Here is a 23,550-nt window from a genome sequence, read left to right as displayed (position 1 = left end):
AGGGAACTTGAATCCCCATGGCAGTGCAGCCAGTTGCATGACTGCTCCTTGGTACTGCAAAAGACTCTGTGCTGAGCTGAGCTCACCTGCTCTGGCTGCCCCTGCCAGACGTCTGCAGACCTCTGCCCTGCAAATAGTAGGGGAGCAATTGCTATTGCTTCAACTTAACTGCCTGGAAAAGCCATGACATCATTCTTTCATGAAAAAACTCCAACAGGAGGACGAAACGCAGCCATGATCCAGGAAAATGCAGCACACACTTTGCAGATGCAGCTGTGCAAGTTAGTGGGAAACAGAGGTGGTGGCTACCCAGCCTGCTTGTCTGGGGCACGCAGGGCTGCCAGCCACTTCCAAAACTGCAGTAATCAGAGAGGTAGAGAGGTCAAAGACAGGCAGCTTCCAGAAGAGATGGGAGAAATCCAAGTACATGTGGCAAATGACAACAGTACGTGTGTCAAAACCTTGTCATGAGGACAATCTGCTGTTCTAAAGACTAAAAGTCTATGGAGGAGAAGTGGAGAGGGGCAGCAAGTGAGGGAGCAAGGTGGGGAAGCAGGCTTTTGCTATTCCAAATGCTCTGGCAGTGCCCCATTTGCTGTCATGTTTCCCTTTCCTGTACCTAATATGAGTAAGCTGGTGAAAGCTTGTGCTGGGCTTAGCCCTGCAGAGCCATCAGCTGGCAGCACACAGCATTAGGCGTGACGAACAGCCTCCTGCCCTGGGAGGACCTCACCCCACAAAAGGCCTGCCCTGAAGCCCCCTGCCAGGCAGCCATCCTACCCCACCAAATCAAACAGCAGGAGGAGGCAGAGGCTGGCTCAGTGTTCAGCCCTCGTTTTTTGCAGGGCTTCTTCATGTACCAGCAGATCTGTTCTGCTAGGACAAAAGCCAGAGGTGCAGAGGGTCCTGCAAAGCAGTGCTGCAAGTTGGTTCTCCCACTTGGCATTTGCCTTCCACACAGGGCTGCTCTTGATGTCTGATACCCACCTCTGTCCCATCGCATGTTGAACAGCCCATCTTCCTCAAATCCAGCCCCTGCTTACTGCAGCCCTTCCTGACCCTGCAAACAGGCAGACCCTCCCTTTCCAGCTGGTTTGCAAGTACCCTCACCATGAATCAGCCCTCAAGCCCTGCACCAAAACTATCCATAAATTAGCTAAAAATGAAACAAGCCTTGTGAGGCTCAGACTCCAGCCTGGGCTCTGTTGTCCAGTAGCCATGCTCTGCATCAGCACTGGTTAGAGTCTGTTTAGCTCAGAGAACTTTTTGCATGAGGTTCTTTACTTTTGTGCAATCAGTAGAGTAGTGCTGGGTTTCTTGCACAGAGCACAAGGAACTTGCCTGCATCACCAGCATCTCTAGTTCCTAAGGTCCTGATCACCCCATGGCTTCAACCCCCTCCAGCTTTGCACTAACACCCAAATGGACTGAAGCATCTTGTCTCCTTGCTGAAAGATAATAAGGCAAGTCCTCAAAGCTGGGTTTTCTCAGCTCTGGCCCCCAGTCAGCTTGCAATGGCTGGCAGCCCAGAGATGCTATCAGCCAGCAAGTTCCTGGAGGGGGTTACAAACCTTGCTCCACTGAACCATTGCACAAGGCAGCCCCCACCCCAGGCACTGGAAACCAAGAGGAGCAGCAGGCAGCCTTCTTCCTTGGGCAATTCTGGCAATTGCATCAGTTTCCAGGAAATATAAATAACTACCCAGCCATCTGGAACCAGCCCTGGGCTGGTCAGCAAAAGGTCTCTCCTAGGCTCTGCCCTATTTCTGCCAGCTACTTGGCACAAATGCAAAAACTATTAAGGATGTGGGACAGCCCCCACCAGGATGAAAAGCAGTGAGCTTGAGACCATCATGCTAGAGACCATCTTCACTCAAGCCTGAAACAGGCTGCTCCAGCCAGCTCTGCTTACCAAGCCAAGAAATCATGTCAGGGTTGGGGATGCTCAGCTCCTTCCCAGGGCACCAAACTGGCTCTCGAGGTATTTAAGGAGAAGGACAGGCAAGAACAGATCCCCCACTCCATCATACTTCACTTTTCTTCATTTTATTCTTTTATTTGTACAGCTATATTTTACAGAATGCATTAATGCAGTTTAGACACAGCCCAAACCCTGTCTCCCGAGATTGTTTATAACACAAGCATGTAAAGTAAGACCAAAAAAAAAAACCCCAACCAACCAAAGGAAAAAAAAAAAAAAAAAAGAAAAACCAAAACCAAAAGAAAAAAAAAAACAAACCCCAAAAAATAGAACATTATCCAACAGAGAGTTCCACCAAAACTCTTTTTGCAACATCAGGCTGTACCTTGAAGAAACTGAGCTCAATATAGTCCAGACATTGAAAACTTCCATTGAAAAGAAAGGCACCGTGCGAAACCACATTTTACATATATACAGACTGAGAACTAGAACAAAGCAAAACAAACAAAAAAAACCCAAACCCAAAGAAAAAAATTACACTTTATTATTATTTTAAATTCCTTCTGCAGCTTTGTTGGTTTAATACACACTTTTTTGTAAATTGTAAACCTTCACTTGCAAAAAAATACAAATACACTGATGCATTTAGACAAAATATTTTCTTACTTGTACAGATGCAATACTTTAAAATATCTCCTTAAGTGCTCTATCATAATAAAGATTCTCAGAGTGGCTTCTGCCTGCAGAGTCCAACTGAGCCTTTAATGCATTTTATATATTTTTAATATAGCTTTTTTTTTAAAGGTCTATATATATTTATTTTATATATATATATTTATATATTTATATCTATATATATTTACAACTCTGCCATAGATTCCTTCACCTTTGGTTAAAAAAGTTAAAGCCCTCTCTTTAATAGGATAACTTTCTCTTTAAAACAACACACATTTTGCATACAAAAGAAAACAAAGAAAAAAATATCTGTTCCCATAAATCAACATTACATTCCTCATCTTCAAACGGCAAAGGCTGTGAAGGTCAGACTCCAGAGTTTATCAACACTCCACTGCACAGACATTTAAAATGACTTGTTTTTGTTTTTGTTATGTTTTATGTACAGTAAGATCTGAATAATTTGTTTTTCTTTTCATTTCACATAACTGGGAAAAATAAAACCCGTGTTACTTGTCTTTTTTCTTTTTAATTTCTCATGTTTTACCACCTATCTGCACTATGGGTTTAGAGGCACTCCATCATGTGATGATTTTTTTTTCTTTCTGGTTTTTTTGTTTTTCCTTTCTTTCTTTTTTTTTTTTTCCTTTTTTATTTTTTTTTTAACTTCTTCTTTTAAAGTGTTGCAAGTATCATTTGGACAGCTTCTTCTTCTTCTCCCCCCCACCCCCTACCGAGACGACCTCCTCCTGGGAAATCCTCTGCTTTCAGCAGGCTTTGGGGAGCTCCGGAGGCACCTCGCTTGGAGAGATGCGGTACTGCACCTTGGTGTTGGTGATGGCCCCATGCTTCTGCCGGAGGTGAAGCCGCAGCTGGCTTTTGTGGCGGAAATGCAGGTTGCACTTCTCACACTGCGGGATGACAAGAGGCAAAGGCAGAGGGTGTGAAACGCCATGGTAGGGACGGCAGGGAACGGTCCCACAGCTACCCCGGGATGCACGCAAGCCAACAGTGTGCCCAGGTAGCCAAAAAAGCCTAGAGCATCCTGGCTTCTGTCAGAAACAGCATGGCCAGCAGGATGAGGGCAGTGATGGTCCCCCTGTGTTTGGCACTGGTGAGGCTGCAGCTCAAATACTGGGTTCAGTTTTGGGCCCCTTACTTCAAGAAGAGGGAAGGTGTCCAGAGAAGGGCAGTGAAGCTGGTGAGGGGTCTAGAGAACCAGTCTTATGAGGAGTGGCCGAGGGAATTGGAGCTGTTCCTGTTCCAGTTTAGCCTGCAGAAAAGGAGGCTAAGAGGCAACCTTTTCACTGCCTCCAACTCCCTGAAAGGAGGTGAAGTGGGGGTTGATCTTTTCTCCCAAGTAACAGGACAAGAGGAAATGGCCTCAGATTGCATCAGGGGAGGCTTAGATGGGTATCTGGAAACATTTCCTTGTTCAAAGCATTGTTAAGCATTGGAACAGGCTGCCCAGGGAAATAGGGTCATCATCCCTGGAAGCATTGAAAAGTGTGGATGTCACACGTAGGGACACGGTTTAGTGGTGGACTTGGCTGTGCTCAGTTAACAATTGGACTCTTAGGATCTTAAAGATCTTTTCCAACTTAAATGATTCTGTGATCCTATGTTGCACCCATTGTATCAGTGGACAAGGGAAAAGTGGGCATGTAGTGGGAGAAGCAGTACCTGGGAGGATTCCATCCCAGGCTAGATGCTCAAACCAGCTTCAGGGCTATTTCTGCAGATGCTTTTGACTGCCATAAACCTGGATGGCTCCAGAGGGATGTTTAAATGATGACCCCTACTCCAGCTCCCTCTCTAGCAGATGGGGAAGTCAAGAAAACTCTCAGCAAGGAGCTGAGAGACCCCAGGGCTGCAAGCAAGGTGGGTGGGCTGCTGGCTCAGTGCAGGTGGCATTTGCAGAGGACCCCAGGCCAGGCTGTCTGCTCCTTTCCCTCATCCTCACACAAAGTGGGCAGCTGTAATTTAAACCAGACTATCTGGAGAAGTGTGACTGCATTTCAGATGGCATGGAACTAAAGAAGAGCAGCTAAGATGTACCCAGCTTTGGCTGCATCTCCAACATAGCCACTCATGACAAAAGACCATGTGAGCATCAGCTAATGTGTGAGAGCTGGATGGAGCATGAGGAGCAGGAACAGGACTTTGGTGTGCGGCTTCCTGGTGCCGGTGAAGGGCATTGGGGTGCTGCAATTAGCCCATGTGAATGTCTTTGTCTCCCCACCCCGTGGGTTTAGCAGCAGCCTCCCCCTGGCCCCAGGTGAGAGCCCTCACCACAAAAAACAACAAGAAGAAGCAGTTACTCACATGATAAGGTTTCTCTCCTGTGTGGATTCGAAGGTGGCTCTTGAGGGTCTGCAGATGTCGGAAGCGTGTGCCGCAGATCTCGCAGGGGTACGGCTTCTCTCCCGTGTGAATGAGCACGTGAGCACGCAGGTGAGCCACCTAGAAAGAGCAGCTCTGGGTGAGGACAGCCCCAGGGACAAAGACTGGGAGTGAAGGCATCCCACTGGGAACAAGATTCTGCCTAGCTGTCTCTCTTGCTTATATGTTGGGTTCTAGCTATGAGCCAGGGCCACGTGCTTCTCAGGTCCACTCACTCTGGTCCTTAACAGCAAATAGAGGAGAGGAGCTAAAAAATCAGCCATCAGGCTTCTTACTAAGCTAAACCAGCCCATATGGACCTTAAGGCCCCTATTTATCCACAGAAGTGCTGCCCTTGGGATGAGCTGCCCAAGGCACGACCCATCAGCCTCTTGCCTGCCATGATACATCACTGGCCTTGGGCAGAAGGTCTGGGCACGTCCCATCTCCCCAGGCAGTGCAGGTCCCAGCGGCCACACGTACCTGGACAAATCTGGCCCCGCAGGTCTCACACTTGTAGGGCTTCTCTCCGGAGTGGATGCGTGTGTGGGTTTTCAGGTTGGCTGGCCGGTTGAACTGTGCCCCGCAGATGTTGCAGCGGTACGGCTTTTCTCCTGCAGAGTCCAAAACAAAGAGGACATGTGTGCTCAAGCCTCCATGATCCATGGCACTCCCCAAAGTCCCTTCAGATGCCAGACCCCATGGCATGAAGTACTAGCCCTGACTCCTGTCCATTTTGGAGATGGCTGTGAACAAGCATGGATCAGGACAGCTCAGCGTCCCCACAGGGTGAGCTCTGAGGTATTTAAGCACTGCAGGTATTGTTTGTTGGGTTTTTTGGGGTGCTGACAGCTGCACCCTTCAGTGCAAAAGAAAAAAAAAAAAGAAAAATCAGGCAGCTCTGTTAGTAAGGATTAAGAGCATTGCTCCTCCTGTCCCTCCAACAAGCTGCTGTCACCTGCTGTCACCTACAGCCATCAGTAAGCCACACAGGGCCACCTGGCTCCCTTCAGGCTCCTGGTGGTCACCACCACATCTCATCTTAGCTGTTCATCACCTCTTCAGAGGAGTGAAAAGAGCTGATAGAGTGAAAAGCGAAGGCACATTCATTAACCCAGCTCCCAAGTCATTATTTGGTTACAGTCACCACTGTTGGCTCCCAGCAATGGGGCAGCTCTAAAAAGGTTTTAACTGTTTTTTTTTTTTAGGATGGTTGAGGATAGGCTTGATGGGGAGTAGGAAACAGCCATCCTCTATCCCTTCCTGCCTTTCTCTTTTCTTTCCAGGCCTCGATCCCACACACCCTTGGCACTTGTCTCCTTCACATGCACAGCCTTCCTGCAGCTCTGCTGAGACTGGGGACGTTTATTCTAATTTGGTGCAAGAGTGCCGAGTTATCAGCACAAACTTTTTTCTTCCCCAGCTGGTGAATTGGGTGTTGACATGTTAAGCATTAATAAAAGCAAGAAAAAACCCACACCAACCCAAATGTTAGGTTTGTCAGCAGATGACTAAACCTTCAACATCCCCTTCCTTTCAGCTTTCATTGTGCTGATTCCATCCATTAGCAGATCTTCCCATCAGCAGAGTTTCTGCCAGGCTAGATAGGATCTGGATTTCTGGGATGTTTTTTTACTTGGTTGTTTGGGGTTTTTTTCCATTTTGTTTGTGTTTTAAGTCTATCACAAAATAACCTGAAGGCCACATATCTGCTTCCAGCCATACATTTTGAAACAGTGGTGTCCAGTGCTTTATGGCAAAGGAGCCTGAGCTGCAGCCCTGCTAAGGCCAGTCACTGCCCTCATGTTTCCAGGTTTGGTGCTCTGCCCAAGGTGCTGAGAAAAGCACCTTGCTCATTCCATTAGGGAGAGCAGGTGACAGAGAGCACGGGATGCTGCACCTGGGACAAGCCCAGCCATAGATGCCCACACAGCCCACAGTCTCCCCAGCAGGTCGTCCCCATGGCAGATGCTGTACCTGTGTGGACGGTTTTGTGGCTGGCAAGGTTTCCCTTGTAGCGGAAGGAGGCTTGGCAGCGGTCACACTTGTAGGGCTTGTCACTGTGGACTTGCAGAGAGTGTCTCTTGAGAGAGGCCTCCTCAGAGAACCGGCAGTCACACTCGTTACAGAAGAAGGCTCCGTTCTCTGGGAAAACGGAGAGGAGAGCGATGAGATGCGCACTGTGAGGGTCAGCTCCTCAATGGGCCACAGGATGGGTTTGGGATGGTGGAAAGGGGCAGCTAGAGCAAGTGTTAGAACAGGAAGCAGAGTGCAGATGTTCATTGTCAGCAGTGCTTGCACCATACCCTTACACTGTATCTCCTTGTGCATACAGCAACAACATGCACAGTTTGAGAGAGCAAAGTTGTCACTAGCCTCATTGCAACACAATCTGCTTCCAAGAAGCCAGCATCTCACTTAAACATCTTTCAGAGGTCTCCAAAGGCTCTGAAGTTATCAGGCATCCTTTGAAGGATGGATGCTCAACTCTGGAGCAACTCTAGCACCTTTAGAGGTCTTAAACCTTTACATGTACAGATGGCTTCCTTGAGCGTGGGAAAGATAAGCAACATCTGAAGTAAAGGCAGGTCCCCCCAGTAAGAAGGTGCCTTACTTAAATGCTGTATACAGCTTTGAGCATCACCACAGTGGAGTTTCCTCTGGATCTCTGCCCACACCACAGGTGACAACTCTGCATTCCCCCTCCCTGAGCTACAGGCAGATGAGTGCATGGAGACTTGTCTCTGGGTTTGTGGAGTTTTGCAACAAGATTGCAAGCCTCATTATCTGAACCCAGATGTGCACGCTGGGTTCCCTGATAACAAAGATATCATGACAGATGCATGAGACACCATCTTGCCCAATCCCCATTAGGGTTATTACATCTGCCAGGCTCGTTCTCCTGTGGTTCTGGTGGGGTGGGGTGCACTCTGTTTCCTGTCCTTAGATGTCAGGTTTGCAGCAGGTGACTAACTTGCTGCACAAGGTATCTGGATGGTGTTTGGGAAAGGGAGGAAGGAAGCAATTCCCACATGCGTGTGTCCCTCCTGCACACACACACAGAGCTGGTCAGCCAGTTACAAGGGGGCAGTAAAGCACCTTGGGATCCACCAGCATCAAAGACAAGTGTGGCTGCCCATTTGGACACAAGACACTGGGTGAATGGGTCCCCAGATTGCACAGCCCCTTGCCTACTGACTGAGAAAAAGTGAGCAGGGATGCAAGACTCACCGCAGCTGGAGTCAGAGTATTCAGACTGGGTTTCCCCCATCTCCTCTCCAAAGTTCGAGCCAGGGGTATGAAGGCACATCTCAGCATGTTGTGGGGACTGGCAGCCACAGGAGCTGCACTTTGATGAATGCATGTACAGAGGGGACTGCCCTTCGCTGCTCCGAGGGGACGCATCCCGGGACCTGTGGAAGGACAGCAATGCACAGAGCTGTGAGATGGCTCTTGCTGTGCTGGAGCTACCGGGCCCTTGTTTGCACCCTCCCAGACATGAGGCATAGCCATGTTTTATGGGGACACTTCTGTGGTGAGATGCACAGCATAGCCTTGATCAGCAACAGGTCCCTGAGCCTCAATTCTTCAGGTCCCCATAGCCAAATGACCTGAAAGCTCTCTAGCATCCAGGTCCAGAGGATAGCATACGTAAGTAATTTGGCCATTCCACTGTTTACAGCCAAACAAAAGCTTGAGGCACACAGAGCCTGGTGAAAACCAGGCTGGGCAAATCCAGATTCCAAAAACCATCTAGTATTGCCAAAGTGAGCCAAAGATTCCTGACACAATGCTCTTAATTCTGTTGCCAGCCCAGGCTGGCACCGCTATGGTGGGGACAGCTGGTACACAGCTGATGTCACTGGCAGTGCTCCATCAAATGCAGAGGCTTCCACCTGCACATGAGCAAACTCCCCAACCCAATGCTAAAGCTGTTTCAAACCCTCACCAACAACGCAGGGAGTCCTGTCTCTTGGGGGCAGGGGAAGGAAATGTTCTCACCTGTTAACGATATTGTTGAGTCTGCTTGCTTGTGGGATAGTAGAGTCTTCTCCATTCACACTCATCTTGGTGGGGGATTGCACGTTGAGATGCTCTGGCTCCATAGACTGCTGGCAAGTGGACATGGGCATGTAAGTGCGAGGAGAGAGGGTTCCCATCTCGTTCTGGTCAGCATTGTCTTGCTTGGTGTTCTGATTCAGAGAGTTGAGGACAATGAACTTGTACTTCTTCCAGTTGCAGGCTTTGGGGTCTGTGGGGCTCTTGGTGAAGAGGGAGCTGGAGTTCTGACTGATCCGGGCATTCTTGCTGCTGCTGGACTCAGTTGGTGAGTTGGGCTGACAGTCTGACTTCTGGGGGCTTTGGGGGCTGATGAGTCCCTTGCGGTCCAGCGGGGTGTTGGTGGGCTCAAAGTGCTGACTGATCTCATCCTCTGAAGAGGTCCGCTCCTCCTCTTTGGCCACTTTATCACAGGAGAAATAGGAATTGTTCCGGATCGAAGGGACAACAGGTTTGGGGCCAGAGGCTACACTGTAGTGCATGTCACTCCTGGCTTCTTCAGCAGCACCTTCTTTTGGAGCATAGATGGTAGCGTGGCACATGTTGGCAGAGATGTCAGTAATGGTTCTCATGTATTCAGTGGGGATTGTCCTGGAGCTGTCACATGGCAAGATCCTCTCCTTGGGGAAAGCACCTGCCCTTGAGAGTTCAGAGAGAGGCATCCTCATCTCCCGCAACTCATCATCCACAAGGAAGCTATTTAGAGGGAGAGGGCTGTACCCATGGTAGGAAATGGGAGATCCAGACAAACTATTGATCAAGCCAGGTGCAAAGGCCCTCCCATTGCAGAGGGACCCATTTTGAAGAGGCATGCCATTCTCCGAGACGTCTCTGCTCCGATAAGCCATCACCTCCGGGTGGCTCAGCATCCGTCCGGCCAAAAACTCTTCTCTTGGGGTCTTCACAGCAGACACCATCTCTGCTTCACTGGAACCAGGCAAAAATGGTGAGAGAGTCATTTGCAGCTCCTAAGGATAAGTTTGCAGATACTTTGCCAGTTCTCTCCCCCCCTCCCACCCAAACACATCAACTTAGGCTCTTCAAAGTTCACTCATGGTGCTCACCTAGACTTGACAAACCTTCGGCAGGTATCAACCACATGCTCCATCTGCAGGTACAGTGCTGTGGCCATCACAGCCATAATATTGTTCTCCCTCAAGTTCAGGCGTGACGTATACATGAAGTCCAAGAGGATACAAAACCCTTCAGGGTTAATTTCAGGGTCTAGGTTGATGACATTCAAGTTGCACTTGAGCTGGTCAGTGAAGATGCTGTAGAAGAGGCCGCTGTGGAGAGGAAGCAAGACAAGCACGATGATAATTCAGAGGGGAAAAAAGGGGAGAATTTATCTGAAATCCCTTAGTTCAGAGGGGTTTGTGAATGGGAAGGGAGGAGGAGGCAATTACAGAATTTCCTGAGCTTCCTCCCTATTATCAAGCTTGGCTTCTCATCTTAGTAAGCATATTCTGCACTGCACTTTTCCCAACTGGAACAGCCTGCTTTTAGACCTCGCCTGCTCAACAACACCCCACTCTCCATTGCCTCCACTTACAAATGACCTTTTCTTTTTTCCTCTTATTGTTCTTACTATCACCCCATTCCCACTGTGATTCACTTCTTTCAAAAGCCTCTTGGGGCATCCATGCTCATTCTTTAACAACAACAAAAAAAAAAAACTCAGACAAAAACAAACCAACCAACCAACCCCAAAACAAAACACTAGGAGAAAAAAAAAGTAAAAGGAAATGTTAGCAAAACATTCTGCAGGTGTCTTAAAAGTCAAACCTTGACTTTTTCAGATATTTATACCTTGTCAGTAGGAAACCCTGGAATTCATCTGCTGTAATTCAACTTGGCAATGGTGGGATGCTCATTAGAGTTCACTAATTCCAACAATTTCAGACCTCAAGAAGCTTGGGAAGGCAAAACAAAACCAAAACAAAACTAAAATTTAAAGTGGGTGCAGCCAGCATCTTGGGAGACAGTTAGGAATAGCTCTAAAAATAACAGCAGCAGAGGACACTGCAGTCACAGAGGACATGCTCACCCCAGTAAGCATCCTCTCCTATCCTGTCCCTGAAGAGCATTTGTGCTCTGCCTTCAAGGATGTGCCTCATGTCTACTGTGCTCCTGTTTGTCTGCATGGGCTGCATGTTGGCAGCTGTGGGCATGCAAGGAGGAGAGAGGTGTGGGCACTATACTGAAGGCAAAAGCTCTCAGCTCTAATCCTGTTACAGGCACAAATTTTTTAGCAGACCCTTTCAGTATGGTCACTCTGCCTCCATTTTCCTCTCTGTAAACCTCCATGGGACAGCAGGGTGGCAGGGAGGGGACCCAGTTCTCACCTGCAGGCCATGAGGACTGTTTTGTGGGCTCTGAACTGCTCACGGTTCACAATTATGACAACATCAGTCAGGATATCCCGGCTTCTAAGGCGGTTGAGATTGAGGAGGACATCGCTCGCGTGGCGAGTGAACTGGATGCAGCTGTCTGCTGGCGAGGCCATCTTGAGTCTGCTTGAAACAGAAGCAGAGAGAGGATGGGAATGGAGAAGCAGCCAGGCAAGTACCCTAAATCCAGTGAAGAAACAACTGCTGCTCTAGGATGTGCCTAGCTGCTGCTTGTAGGGACAGCAGCAGCTTCTTGGTCCCAAGGCAAACAGCCCTGCAGCATGTCAAGCACCTGCCAGGCTGTCCAGCGAGGTCTCCTGGTCAGCAGTGAGACCTGGCATGTTTCAGACCCAACCAGCAAGCTTGCAGGTGAAGGCAACCAGACCTTCCTGAGAATTAGCTAACCAGCTCCTCTTTCTCTCTGCCTCACCCATGGTGGCTCCACCCCAGCCCAATCCTCCCACCAACTCTTGTGTTAATCTCCATAGCGCTCCAAACACAGCTTCCTAGCCTTCAGAACTTCCTCAAGAGCTACCCCCCCTCACCTGTCTGCTGATTGGCTGGCTGTAAATCCAGCAAGAGAAACAAAACAAGGCTTAAAGTCCCAACTGGAGGATTTCAGCAACTGGAAAATCCAGTCCACAGTGGATCACTGACCCTCAGTCAACAACAAACTACTTTCCTGTTCCCAGGTGGTATCCACTCTGGAGAATACCTGTCCACAGCTTCTCAATGAATTCATGGTGGCAATGAAGAGTAGAACTCATCTAACCTGCTGGGCTGCTACCCATACCACAGCCCAGTCTCTCCCAATGAGCAAGGCTTGGGTTAGTTGAGGAACATGAAGCCTTCTCTCTACACACTACCTGTTGACCCATCTCCAAAGTGTCCTCCCCAACTAGCACCCAGGAGCCCACATCTCCCTGTGCCTAAAGCTTGGGCTTGAACATGGATCTTCAGCGTCGAATTCCTCCATGAACCCCATCCTACAACCTCAACTTCTCCTCCTTCCCCAGCAGCATATGAACATACAGCAGCTGCTCCCCTGAAAACAAATCCCAACTGGGTTTGATGAAACTGGGTTTCATTCAACATGGTAAAGGAAAAGGGGGGAAGAGCCTAGGAGGGGAAGCAGAAAATTTAAATTTACATACCCAATGCCTCAATTCACAGTCCCAAAGTGTCTTTCAAACCTACAAATAAAGCACAAGAAAACAAACACCACATTAGCCATTAATGATGAATGGGCCATGGCAGGACACGAGTCTGCTGTTTCATCAGTTGGATAAAAGCTACAGATAACAAACCTTCTACTCTCCACTAAGGTTAACATTTGTTTCTTCCGGTACAGTACATTCTTATCACAACCACAGGCTTTGAGAATCCAATCATAGCTTCTTCCACACCCTTTAACCCAAACCGTGGGTGTATGCCAAGGAGATTTTAATTTCCATGACTCAGGAACTTAAAGGCAGGTGGGGAAGGGAAGTCAAGCGAGAATTTTCTCACCACTTCTTTTGGAGACAACTCTTCCCCTGCCAAGATCGAATTCCTGGCCAGTGCCACATCCAAGACCAATGCCGTATTCCCAGCACCTCATTAACAGGTGACTTACACTCAAACACCTGCTGCCACTTCACTCAGAAACCTGGAAAGAGCCTGAATCCAGTCCTCCGAAACAGCTACTGCCCTTCTCAGAATACCCACACGCTCCAACCACCAGTGAAAACGCCCTGGGATGGGACTGACGAACAGCCTTGGGAGGATATGGGCGTCAAGTACCAGAGTGAGTTGGCCAGAATCGCATAGGAAGCAGTGGCGGGGACGGATGACGACCCAGAACAAATGCCTTCCTCTGGCTGCTGGAAAAACCTTCACCTAAACCGCAAGCTTTGTTTCCAGTCACTGACATCATGGGCCGTGCATCTGGAGCAACACAACAAGGAAACCCAGGAGTTAACCGCCTTCCGGAACTCACACTAGTATTCCTAAACTTACTTGAAACCAACAGAGACAACTGACCCGGCACCAATGCAGGAAGGTGGTCTTCAGCAGATGCTCCAGTGGGGATACAGGCAATAAATAAGCGAACTAACAAACCCCAAGATGATCACCACACTATTTGCAGGACCAACCCCCCACATTATTCAGTGGTGACAAAGACAGCCAGCACTTGCAGAGAACTGTCCAGCCCTTTGAGGACAAGCATCTCCTTCCTTCTCCTTTGCGGCAGATGTGCAGATATGGAGCCCAAGTTTCCCTCATGTCCCTAGAGACACCAGGGTGTGATGAAGAAGTGAGATTTAAGGCAAGGTATCACATGCATAACCCAAAGGGGTGTCTTAGAGCCCCATTCCAGCCACCAAACGCAAACCTTCAGAGCCACTCTGCGCCTGGCTAGCTTAAAACTTAAAAGGAACATGCAAAAAGTGACTCATTTCCCAAATTCTGCAGTCTCTGACCTTTCTGTACATGCTCAGTACCGATCACAAGCCAAAGGGCTCACAGTGCTCTGCAAGTTGGCCAGCACACATCTGTGTGTCCATATGAGTGGATGTATGTTTTTGGGGCAGCTGGGCAGCATCCTGACCTTGGGCACACCAGCAGACGCACTCCCGGAGACTGACCCCACTGTCACAGACATGGGGAGGTGACCAATCAAAGTTACGAACTGCAAGATGAACTCTGCGCCCCTGAGTACTATCACGTGACAAGCTGCTGCTGTCACCGAATTCCCTTACTCACAGCATTGCCAGGGGAGACATCCAGACTCCTCTCTCCCATGGCTGGACTCGAGTACAGCCCCTTCCTCACCCTCCCGAATTATCCCTCCCCTGTGTACTGTTGCTGCAACACCCACTGCCCCAGGAGGTGGGCAGGTATATGACTGCAGTCTTGCGAAAGGGAAAGGAACCTTCCTTCCCCTCACTGTGCCGAGCCCAGTTAACCCTGCCCCTCCCGGGCTCTGCACAGCACCAACTCTGCAACCCAGCATGGGAAGATGCCCTGATCAGAGATCAGCAGAGAAGAGGACAAGAAGCAAGGTGTAGAGATCGGTGGTGGGGAGCAGAGACCACTGCAGCAAAATACAGTCTTCAGCATCCACACCACCCTCAGAGTCCACAGGGCTCTCCCAGGCTCAGCTGGGACCAGAGCATCACCCCAAGCCCACCCCATCCAGTTTTACTGCCCAGTACCTTGCAGGTGTGGGCTCTCCAGCAATGATCAGGGTTGCATGCTAGGACTTGCTATGCCCAGTGAGGAAGGTCTGGGCCACACACAGGGCTCATTTAGGGGGGTGGCCACATGGGACTGTCAATGCTGCTGCCTTCCAGGAAGGCTGTGGGTCTGCCCCAGTGGTTCAGGGAACGGCCCTTTCCCTGCCAGCACCTCCCCGAGAAAGCCCATTCCTGGAAGGGAGCCTAGGGCTGGCTCTGTTCTCCTTGCACCCAGCTCGGTGAGCAAGGGGAGGGTGCTCCTGCATGTGGTGGAACCCCTCTCAGCTCCACCCCACGCAAAGGGGAGACCCTCACAGCTCCCTCACCCCAAGACAGAAGGGAGGACTAGGGAATTTCCCCCTATCAAATCCATTGTTCTGCCATGCACAGGGAAAACACTCCATCCATCTATACAGAATCCCTTTTCATCCATCCTTCTCCCACGATGTACACAGTAGGGATTTCCTTGCTCCCCTATCCTTCTTTGCATGGGCTATATCCTGTGGTCTTTGCCCTCTCCCACCCGCTAAAAGCAGTCCTAGGGGAACAGTCACCCTCCCTGGGCCCCAATCTCCTACCCCTCCAGAGCCTGCAGCGCCGACTGCCTCACACCATCCTGGAGGGGTGGTGAAGTCTGCCTTCCCCATAGCCTCATCCCACACAGTGCTCTGAAACTGCCCGCCCAGGGGAAGCTCTATCCTGCCCTCTCCTTCCTCCCCAGTCCCAGCATTCAGCAGGGTCCCAGCCCGACGGGAACATCCCCTCTGCCTGCCAGGGCATGCTGCTAGCTGCCTCTCCACCCTGCCAAGTGATGCCTGGTTTCTCCTGATTATGAACCAGAGGGACAACCAAGCAAATAGGATGGTGGGGGGGCATCCCCGAGACACAGTCATGGATGCCACAAGCCACAATGAAGAGGATGCTTTCAGCTGGGGACATGCAAGCGCCCAGCTCAGCTTTCCCCACGTCACACAGGCAGGGGGCACTGAGCGTCCTTTAGCTGTCACAGCAGAGTTTTATTAATTTAGTAGCTTCTGGTTGGCGTCTAGGCCAAAACGTGGCTGGGTTAATAATAACCCAAGAAGAGGCTGAGAGAAGTCCTAGCACACTTTGCCAGTACAGATGAAAAGCAGAATCACTAGTGCAAGCCCTGTCGTATTTTCCATCGTATCCCTCTGTGCGTGGACCGACTCACTCTATCCAGCAGCCTCTGCTAACTTTCAATCTGATCCGATTTCCTGCCAGCTAACAAATGTTTCTAGGAAATGCAATACATTATCTGGACGGGTTTATTATCAGCATTTGGAACCAGGAAAACTGCATATTTTTCTTGAGCACTGCAGGGAACTTTACAGTTCATACTTCAAAAGAGAGTTTAAAAGGATTGCCCTTGAAAGCTGGCCTAGCTCAAGCCTCTGCATTGTTTTGGTCTTTGCAGAAGAAAACGCAGAGGAGGGGAGGGAAAGCACACAAGAGCTGCCTCAAATGTTTTCCACTGACGAGGACTCCCCTGACTTCTACAGAGCCAAGCTCTGACTGAGAGACAGAAGCAGTGCCTGCTCTTGGGAAGTGAGGAGTCAAGCTTTCTTCAACATTTCAAACGACCCCAAGCAATATGGCACATTCGTTTTTCAAGGGAAGGCAGGATCCGAATCCCAGATGAAGTTGAGGGAGCTACTCCAAAGAACATGGGACAGACACCATACCCACACCGAGTCCTGTGCAGAGATGCTGCCCTGACAGTGAAGTGCAGCCAGAGGAGAGCTGAGCCAGGTCCCTGGCCCGGCTGAGCTCCCAGGTGGTGTCCCATCATCCCGCTTCAGCAGCTGTCCCCTCCCTGTCTCTGTCCTCCTGGGACTGAGGGTGGCACAAATAATTTTGGCGGTATGGAACTGTGTTGGCACCCCACCTGGATGGAATGAGACATATATGCAGTTTGGGGTGTCCTGGCCAGGGGAGAGACGTCCCCTCACCCCTACGTTTAGACAAACAGATTTACAAAGACCTGTTTCAGGGGGTGCCTGGTCCCACAAGACACGTTCTTCAGGACCTACTGTCCTGCAGGGTGCTTGTCCCAAGCTCCTCACTCTGTAATCAGGGGTCCCACATTCCGCATGGGTACTCAGTGTGCAGCTTAAAGGCAGCACACTGATACAGAAGAAAGAAAGGGAGGAAAACAATACAGTCTCAAAATTCCTCCCTTCTCCCAGTGCTCTTAGCTCTTCCTGTTTTAGATGTGAAACCTACTATGATTACTTGGGTTTTAAAGTAATCCTGAAGACTATTCACTTGCTCTTATTTAGGGGTGTCTGTCTTGGCTGCCAACATCCTGCAGCAATGGGAACACACAAAGTCTAGCATGAATTTGAAAAAAAGAAAAGAAACACAAAAAGCAGAGAAGACTACATTTGCAGTCTAAATTTACAGTCTGGAAGAATTCACTGGTCAGATGCTGACTTTTGGATACTCCTCTAACCAAACTGCAAACTGTGAACTCCTGAGGTTTGCCAATGCCTGCTGTAAACATGGAAACCAAGTGTCACTTTTTGCCAAACAGAAGAATGGTTTAAAAATAGATCTAGAAAAGAATACAGGCACTCGGTGTACAGAGCTCCTGTTTATAGACTCCTATGCTACTATAAAACGGAGCAAGAGGTTATGAGCACGCAGGCAACTTTTCACCAAATTTAGATTTTACAAACTTCTCAGAAATCTGAAAACAACATTTCTGTCTCCAACTGAACCAGTAAAAGCTCTTCATGTGGAGTTCACAGCCCAAAAAACCTGGCATGAAATGGTTCTTCAACCTCAATGCCAGAAATACACGAGGCTAAGTAAGCTGCCTGGTTTAAAGTAAACCTACTGGTTAGAACTCAGTGTTACTCACCTATAGACTTTGAAAAATATTTTCTTTTTAATGTTGTATTCACAAAAAAATGAGAGGACTCTCACCTTTGTTTTTACAACACAAGACTGGCTCAAGAATTTTTGCCACCTATACTTGTAATGAGGACAACGTTACTATTTACTAAAAAACCAAACCAACCCCACCAAGAAAACCCCAAAACAAAACAAAACACACAAACCCAAAGATCGTCCCTACAAATTAATACTAGGCTGATGCCACAGGGGGCTTAAAGCTTCCCCTCCCAGTAAATTAAAAGAAATTTAAAAGCAAAGCAAAGAAAAAAGCACAGCTTTACAATATATCCTAAATTAGGTAGCAATTCAAGGGCAGATGAACACTGCAACTTGGAAAGATTCTCACATGAGATTTCATGACCACACTGGAGAGAGCTCCATATGGAAATGTCAGTGACATTAATAAGCGCCTGGTTGTTTCCAATTATGCTCCTTAAGTAAGTTCAGTGGCATCCAGAGTTTCCTCTGCCACCTTCTTCCAAGCTGGCAAGCATTTTAATTTTTTTTTTTTTTATTTTTATAATCAGTGGTTAATAAACACGTTCCCACTGCCCGGCGGCTCCGGCCCCGGCCCCAGCCCGGCCGGGAGCAGGCAGCGCACATGGCACTAGATGGCACCAGTCAGCTTTGCTGCGGGAGCAGTTTTTTCCCCTTGGAAAATAAAACACCCCAACCAAACCTGGAAAACATATAATTTTGTCGATGCAATTCTGTTTCTCTTAAAACGCGTCTGAGTGACATTATTTTTATGAGCTTTTCCAGCCTTGTTTTGAAAAACTTAATGTTTCTGCTGGGTTTATTTTTGTCTCATCAGGCAGTAGGCTGAGGTCCTCCCAAGCACTACAAACAGGGATGTCTGAAAAGTGTCATAAAGACTTCTGACTGATTTAAAAAAAAAAATTTCTCCTCTTTTTTTTTTGGGGTGGGATCTGTAAGAATCACTTCTCATTCTGACTTCTTCCTTCACAATAATAACTAACCAGTTAACCTCCACTTCCTCTCCCAATATTGACTCAGTCAGAACTGAGGGAGATTGGGAATTGGAATTGAAATGCATCCCAAGAGATCTTTCATCTGTTTTGCCAGTCAAAATTGAACACTCGGAGATGAAGTCCTTTCTTACTGGAACAATGTAATAATCCATTCTTCTGGAAAACTGCTAGACACCCTTTGAATATTTTAATGGTTTGAAGATTTGTTTCATGGGGCAGAAATTGCCATCTATACATGAGAGTTTTGAAACTTGTGATCCTATTTCTAGTAGAAAATAACAGAAGCTCAGCATCTGCCTCTCCATGTACAGAGAGAGGCTTCATCTAAAATATTTTAAAAGCAATTTCTGAACTGTAAACTCCTCCAAAGAACTGCAAGGAGAAGCCTGTTATTTGCTCTTAAAGCACTTACAGTTTAAACTTTTGAAACAATACAGCAAACGGTATTTTTTCAAAGCATTTAAAACCTCAGGAGAGGAATCAATAAGCATCCCCAGATCGAACGAGGGCCTGATCCTATACCCAGCCCTGCTGACACTTCCACTGGCACAGGTAAGAATTTGGCCCCAGAGAGAGATGTTGGACCACCGCTGCGCTTCTTGCTCAGCCTCTTATGTCTAGACCCAGTCTCCCTTTACACCGATCCTGCGCCTACTGAAGTCAGTGGAAAAAACTAACCCGGGCCGGGTTTGTTTTTGTTTCTGACTCAGGATTTTAAGCCCAGATTTGCCTCTTCCCTGGAAATGCAACAGGGGGGTCAAAGGCAGCTTTTTAGGCACATCTGAGAGGCCGCCGCGGATTTTTCTAAACAAACGCCTTGCTTTCTGTTTCCCTCCTTCCCAAGAGGCGATTTCATAACATTTCATACTGTGACTTTGCAAACTAAAGGCGGGGGGTGTGTGTGTGGAAGAGGGGGCAGATGGCGAAGCAGAGCGGATGGGGGGAGGTGGGGGGGGGGCTGCCGAAAGAGGTCGCTGCCGCCCGACCACGAAAGTTTTCATAGCAAAGTTGGGCTTTTTCGGTTTTGTTTTGCCTTCCCCCCCCCCCCCCCCCCCCCGCCTTCTTTCTAAAGGAGGGGGTTAAAAAATAATATATACACAAACACACAGCTAACCAATAAAAGCCTTCTCGTTTCTCCACCCGCTTTTGGGGTGTTTGGGGAGCCGGAGGGAGGCCGGGGAGGACGCAGCGTCGCGGGTCGGGCGCGGAGATTGCGCGGCTCTCCGCGGCCGGTCCGCTCGCTCCAGGAATAGCGTGTGGCCGGGGGCCAGCCCCGCGGCTGTCGGCGGCAGATTTACGAGCGCCTGTCGCCGGGCCAAGTCCGCCACGGTAGTAAACACAGGGGAAGGGCTGCGATGGGGGCAGCGGGACGCTCTCCCCGCCCCGCACCCGGGACCCCTATCCGTTGCACGGCTGCACTCCACTTTTCCCGCCGGCCGCCTTCCTCCCGGCCGCGGACCCCTTTCCTCCCCGCGGGGTGGTTGTTATTATTGTTATTTTGAGCCCTGTGTGTTGCTCCATACACTTTTTCTCCCCTTCCTAAGCTTTGCGTCGCGTTTTATTTCCCAGTCGGCGAAAGCCCGTGGTGGCCGCCCCGGCACACACCGTCCAGGCGAGCGCGGTTCCCTCCCGGCCCGGCGCACCGTCGTGCTCCGGGGCCAGCAGCCCGCGATGGCCGAGCCTCCCCGCGGGCTCCCCCACTTTCCCGGACAGAGAAATGCTGCAAGTCTTCTCCATCACCGCCCGCTCTTAGCCCGGGGCTTGACAGATCACGGCGCAGCCCCGCCACAGGTTGCAAAACGCACCAGCCGTTTCGCAGTTGCATCGGGGGCCGGAATAACAATAACAACGATATATTAATGTAATAATGAAAACAGAGAGGGAGGAGGGAAAACGATGCGGAGAGGCCGGAGCGGTAGTACCCGGTGCCGAGCTCCCGCGCTAACGCCAGCCCCGCTCTACGGCGGCTTTATGCGGCGACGGAACGACAACAGCGACACAACACGCAGAGAAAGGAGAAGGGGGAGGAAAAAAAAAAAAAAAGCGGGGAGGGGTGGGGGGTGGGGGGGTGGCAGAGAGTGGAGAAAAAAGGGGATTAAAAGAAAAAAAAAAGGAAAAGAAAAATAACAATAACACACCCCGACAGAAAGATCCAGCCATTGGGAGCCGACCCCGAGTCACGCAAAACACCCCAAGCCCCGCGGCCGCACTCGCTGGGCGGCTGCAGGTGCAGAGGAGCCGACGCCGTCCTCCCCATCCCCACCCGGCCGTCACGCGTGCGGGAAAGCCAATAATCCCGGATCACCGATAATCCCCGGGAGAGGACGGCGAGGGGAGACACCCTCCCTCCCCCCTTCCCCTACCCTTCTACACTGTCCCAACGCTAAGACATGCAGACCCCCCTATTTTTCACAGCGGGGAAGGAAAGGGGGTGTGTGTGGAATTGAGTAAATAAAGCACAAAACAATAATTAACATTTAGGAGAGAATAGCAAGAATAACATTGAAGGGATGCCGGAGCACCTGCCGCGGGAAAGGAAGGGAAGGGAAGAGGAGGGGAGGAAAAAAAAAATAAATGGGTAGAAATATATAGAGGCGGCTCCGCGCCAGGCGTCGGAGCGGGGCAGGGAGGGAAAAAGAGGAGGGAAAAAAAATGGAGAGGAGAGAAAAAAAAAAAAAAAAAAAAGAGCGAGCGAGAGAGAATTAAAGGGTAAAATCGGCCGCGGCAATAGAAGCAGCAATCACCTGGTCTCCGGGCTTTCCTAGAAACTCCTTGCATCACCACTTCTAAGAACCCCAGTTCTAAGAATCAACAGAGCCCAATTCTCGGAATTTGAGCTGCGGACTCTACCATCGTGGTGAGCATGGGGAGGGCCGCGGACCTCCCCCCTCCGCTTCATGACTGCCGCCGCCTCCCTCCCGGGTCCCGCGGCCCACTCCGGGCCGCCCGTTACGGGCGGAGAGGTGGGGGGCGCGGGACCCAGGAGGGCGACGGCAGCGGCGAGGGTCCCATCGAGTCGTTTTCCCTTCATCAACCCCCTCCCCTCTCCCCTTTCTCAATGGTCTCGTCCGGGCGGCAGGGGGATCACGTGGCCGGCGGGTGCTGTGTGTGACGTGGGGGCGCGGCGGGGTGGTGGCGCGCGGCCGCGGTGTCGGCGCGCGCGGAGCGGAGCGGAGGAGCGACAACGGCGGCAGCGACAAGCAGACAGCGATCGGGGGGTCCCGGGTGCATCGCCGGTGCAAACACACATCCCACCCCCCCAACACCATCCCCTGTCCTCTCCTATACCTCTCCGAAAGAAAGAGAAAAGGAAGAGAGATGGGGAAAAAAAGCACAAAACCGGCTCTTAGTTTTGTGTTTGTGTTTTTTTTTTTTTTTCCTTTTTGGTTTTGGCTTTGCTTTTTTAAAAACTGTTATTTATTTTTCCGTTAAATTTGGGGCGGGGGAGCACTTGCGCGTTTAAAAGGCAACCCCCCTCCAAGGAAAAAAAAAAAAAAAAGGCAGTAGCCCAGCGAGCAAAGCAAAGCCTGGATCCTTGCTGCATTGCACTGGATTTTTGCAATTTTCATATTTTTTTCCCTTTACCAGGGTTTTTGTTTTTAGCATTTTTGCAAAGAGCCACGGTCAGCTCACGGCCTGCGATGGGATTTACTCTAGGGGAGAGATGCTTTTTTTCTTAAAGACTTCCCCCTCCATGCACTCCATTTCCGTTGTTCCTTTTTGTTTTAAATTTTTACTTAAATGTTTTTTTTTTAATTTATTTCTTTGCCAGGATTCTGCTGACCCAACCCCAATTTTTTGCTAATTTTTTTTTAAAGCCATTTTCTCTTTTCCTTCCCAGGACTCTGCAGTGGTGGGTTCACTCTTTGTAGCTCTTGTTGTTATTAATGCAAAATAACCTGTAAGTCTGTAAATACTCTGCTTGTATGGAAATACTGTACTGTGCCGGGGATGCGAAACCGCGTTGGCTTTTCTGGAAGGGGGTTTATTTCGGCACTTTGCCTATTGCTGGGTGAAGGCCTTTGCTGGGAGGTATGGGGTGGTGGGGGAGATCATGCAAAGCCTTTGCAGTCCGTATCTCGGATGGGTTATGGGGGGGGGAGGGGGGGTGCAGAGGGAGGGAACCCGTCACCCCAGCCTTCCGCGGGACCTGTATGGAAATGTATTGGCCTGTATGTAAATCCCTCGAGAGTCTTCCTGTCCCCCAGCCTTGTGTATTTATTCCGAGCGGGCCTGCTGCGAGGGTTTGTTTGTCTTGCGAGGGGGGGGTGGGGGGGAATGGATCAGCAGATTGCATATTTCATTTCTCTTTCCCCGTCGTTTTTTTGGGCTGCGAGTCATGGTGGCGGGGAGCAGGGAGATGGCATGCTCCGGGCTGCGATGGTATTCCCGGGCCCTTGCAATTAATAGAAATTTGTTTATGAGACTAACCACCGCGGGTCACAGTGCTCTCGGTCCTCTAATGCAATTGCTCAGAGCTACTGATTCAGCCACTGCTGAGCCCCGTCCGTGGAGCAGTCACCTTGGATGCAAAGTTCCCGGGTGCTGCTTTTATTTTGATTTCTCAGTTGAGCTCTTGAACCAAAATGCTTTAAAGCCGGGAGAAGGGGGATTAGGAAGAAAGTCCTTCTGCTAATGCGACTCATCATTAAAAATAGTCTGGTGACAAGACAGGGATGGTACTCCCGAGACACTTGAGATGGTACAGATATGCTGCAGAGATGGCTTTCCTGTAGTTAAAATGCAGTATGTAATTCCCAGTTAGTACGGGCAGCTTAAGCTGTGCCACTCCGGTCCGGGGCAGGGAAAGAGGCTCCCGGGTGTCTGTAAGCAGCCAACAGACAAACAGACCCAATAATATGAACTCTGCTCTACAATTTTGTTATTTATTGTTTTGTTGTACTTTACGGCAATGTAATTAAAATGAAGGGGGTTGTTGAGGGGAGGTAGATCTTTTCTGTTTGTCATTTTTCCGCAGTGTATGACGCTTT

The 23,550-nt window shown here is 49.6% G+C and overlaps 1 protein-coding gene across 1 annotated transcript; it reads right to left on the bottom strand.

Moving 5' to 3' along the window:
• Nucleotides 1-3,268: 3,268 nt before the first annotated feature.
• Nucleotides 3,269-21,334, bottom strand: BCL6 (BCL6 transcription repressor). Its single transcript, XM_054385798.1, has 10 exons — nucleotides 21,304-21,334; nucleotides 12,582-12,620; nucleotides 11,383-11,550; nucleotides 10,102-10,323; nucleotides 8,981-9,964; nucleotides 8,210-8,391; nucleotides 6,956-7,123; nucleotides 5,462-5,592; nucleotides 4,922-5,059; nucleotides 3,269-3,507 (listed from the first exon to the last, which is right to left on the bottom strand). The coding sequence occupies exons 3-10, from the start codon at nucleotides 11,541-11,543 to the stop codon at nucleotides 3,364-3,366; spliced, it is 2,130 nt and encodes a 709-aa protein (XP_054241773.1). The 5' UTR covers nucleotides 11,544-11,550; nucleotides 12,582-12,620; nucleotides 21,304-21,334; the 3' UTR covers nucleotides 3,269-3,363.
• Between the last annotated feature and the right edge of the window lie 2,216 nt (nucleotides 21,335-23,550).

The sequence above is a fragment of the Indicator indicator genome, chromosome 13, assembly GCF_027791375.1.
Source record: "Indicator indicator isolate 239-I01 chromosome 13, UM_Iind_1.1, whole genome shotgun sequence".
In the NCBI taxonomy this organism is placed as follows: domain Eukaryota; kingdom Metazoa; phylum Chordata; class Aves; order Piciformes; family Indicatoridae; genus Indicator; species Indicator indicator.
Note: the sequence above shows the minus strand (reverse complement) of the source record. Positions and strands in the feature narration are given on the sequence as shown.

What these genes read in the sequence shown, in the direction of transcription:
- BCL6 (XM_054385798.1), bottom strand. Translation starts at nt 11,543, where the DNA reads ATGGCCTCGCCAGCAGACAGCTGCATCCAGTTCACTCGCCACGCGAGC. An exon ending in ACAGTCCTCATGGCCTGCAG is followed by an intron (nt 10,324 to 11,382) that starts GTGAGAACTGGG and finishes TCCTCTCCACAG; the next exon opens with CGGCCTCTTCTACAGCATCT. An exon ending in ATACTCTGACTCCAGCTGCG is followed by an intron (nt 7,124 to 8,209) that starts GTGAGTCTTGCA and finishes CCGTTTTCCCAG; the next exon opens with AGAACGGAGCCTTCTTCTGT.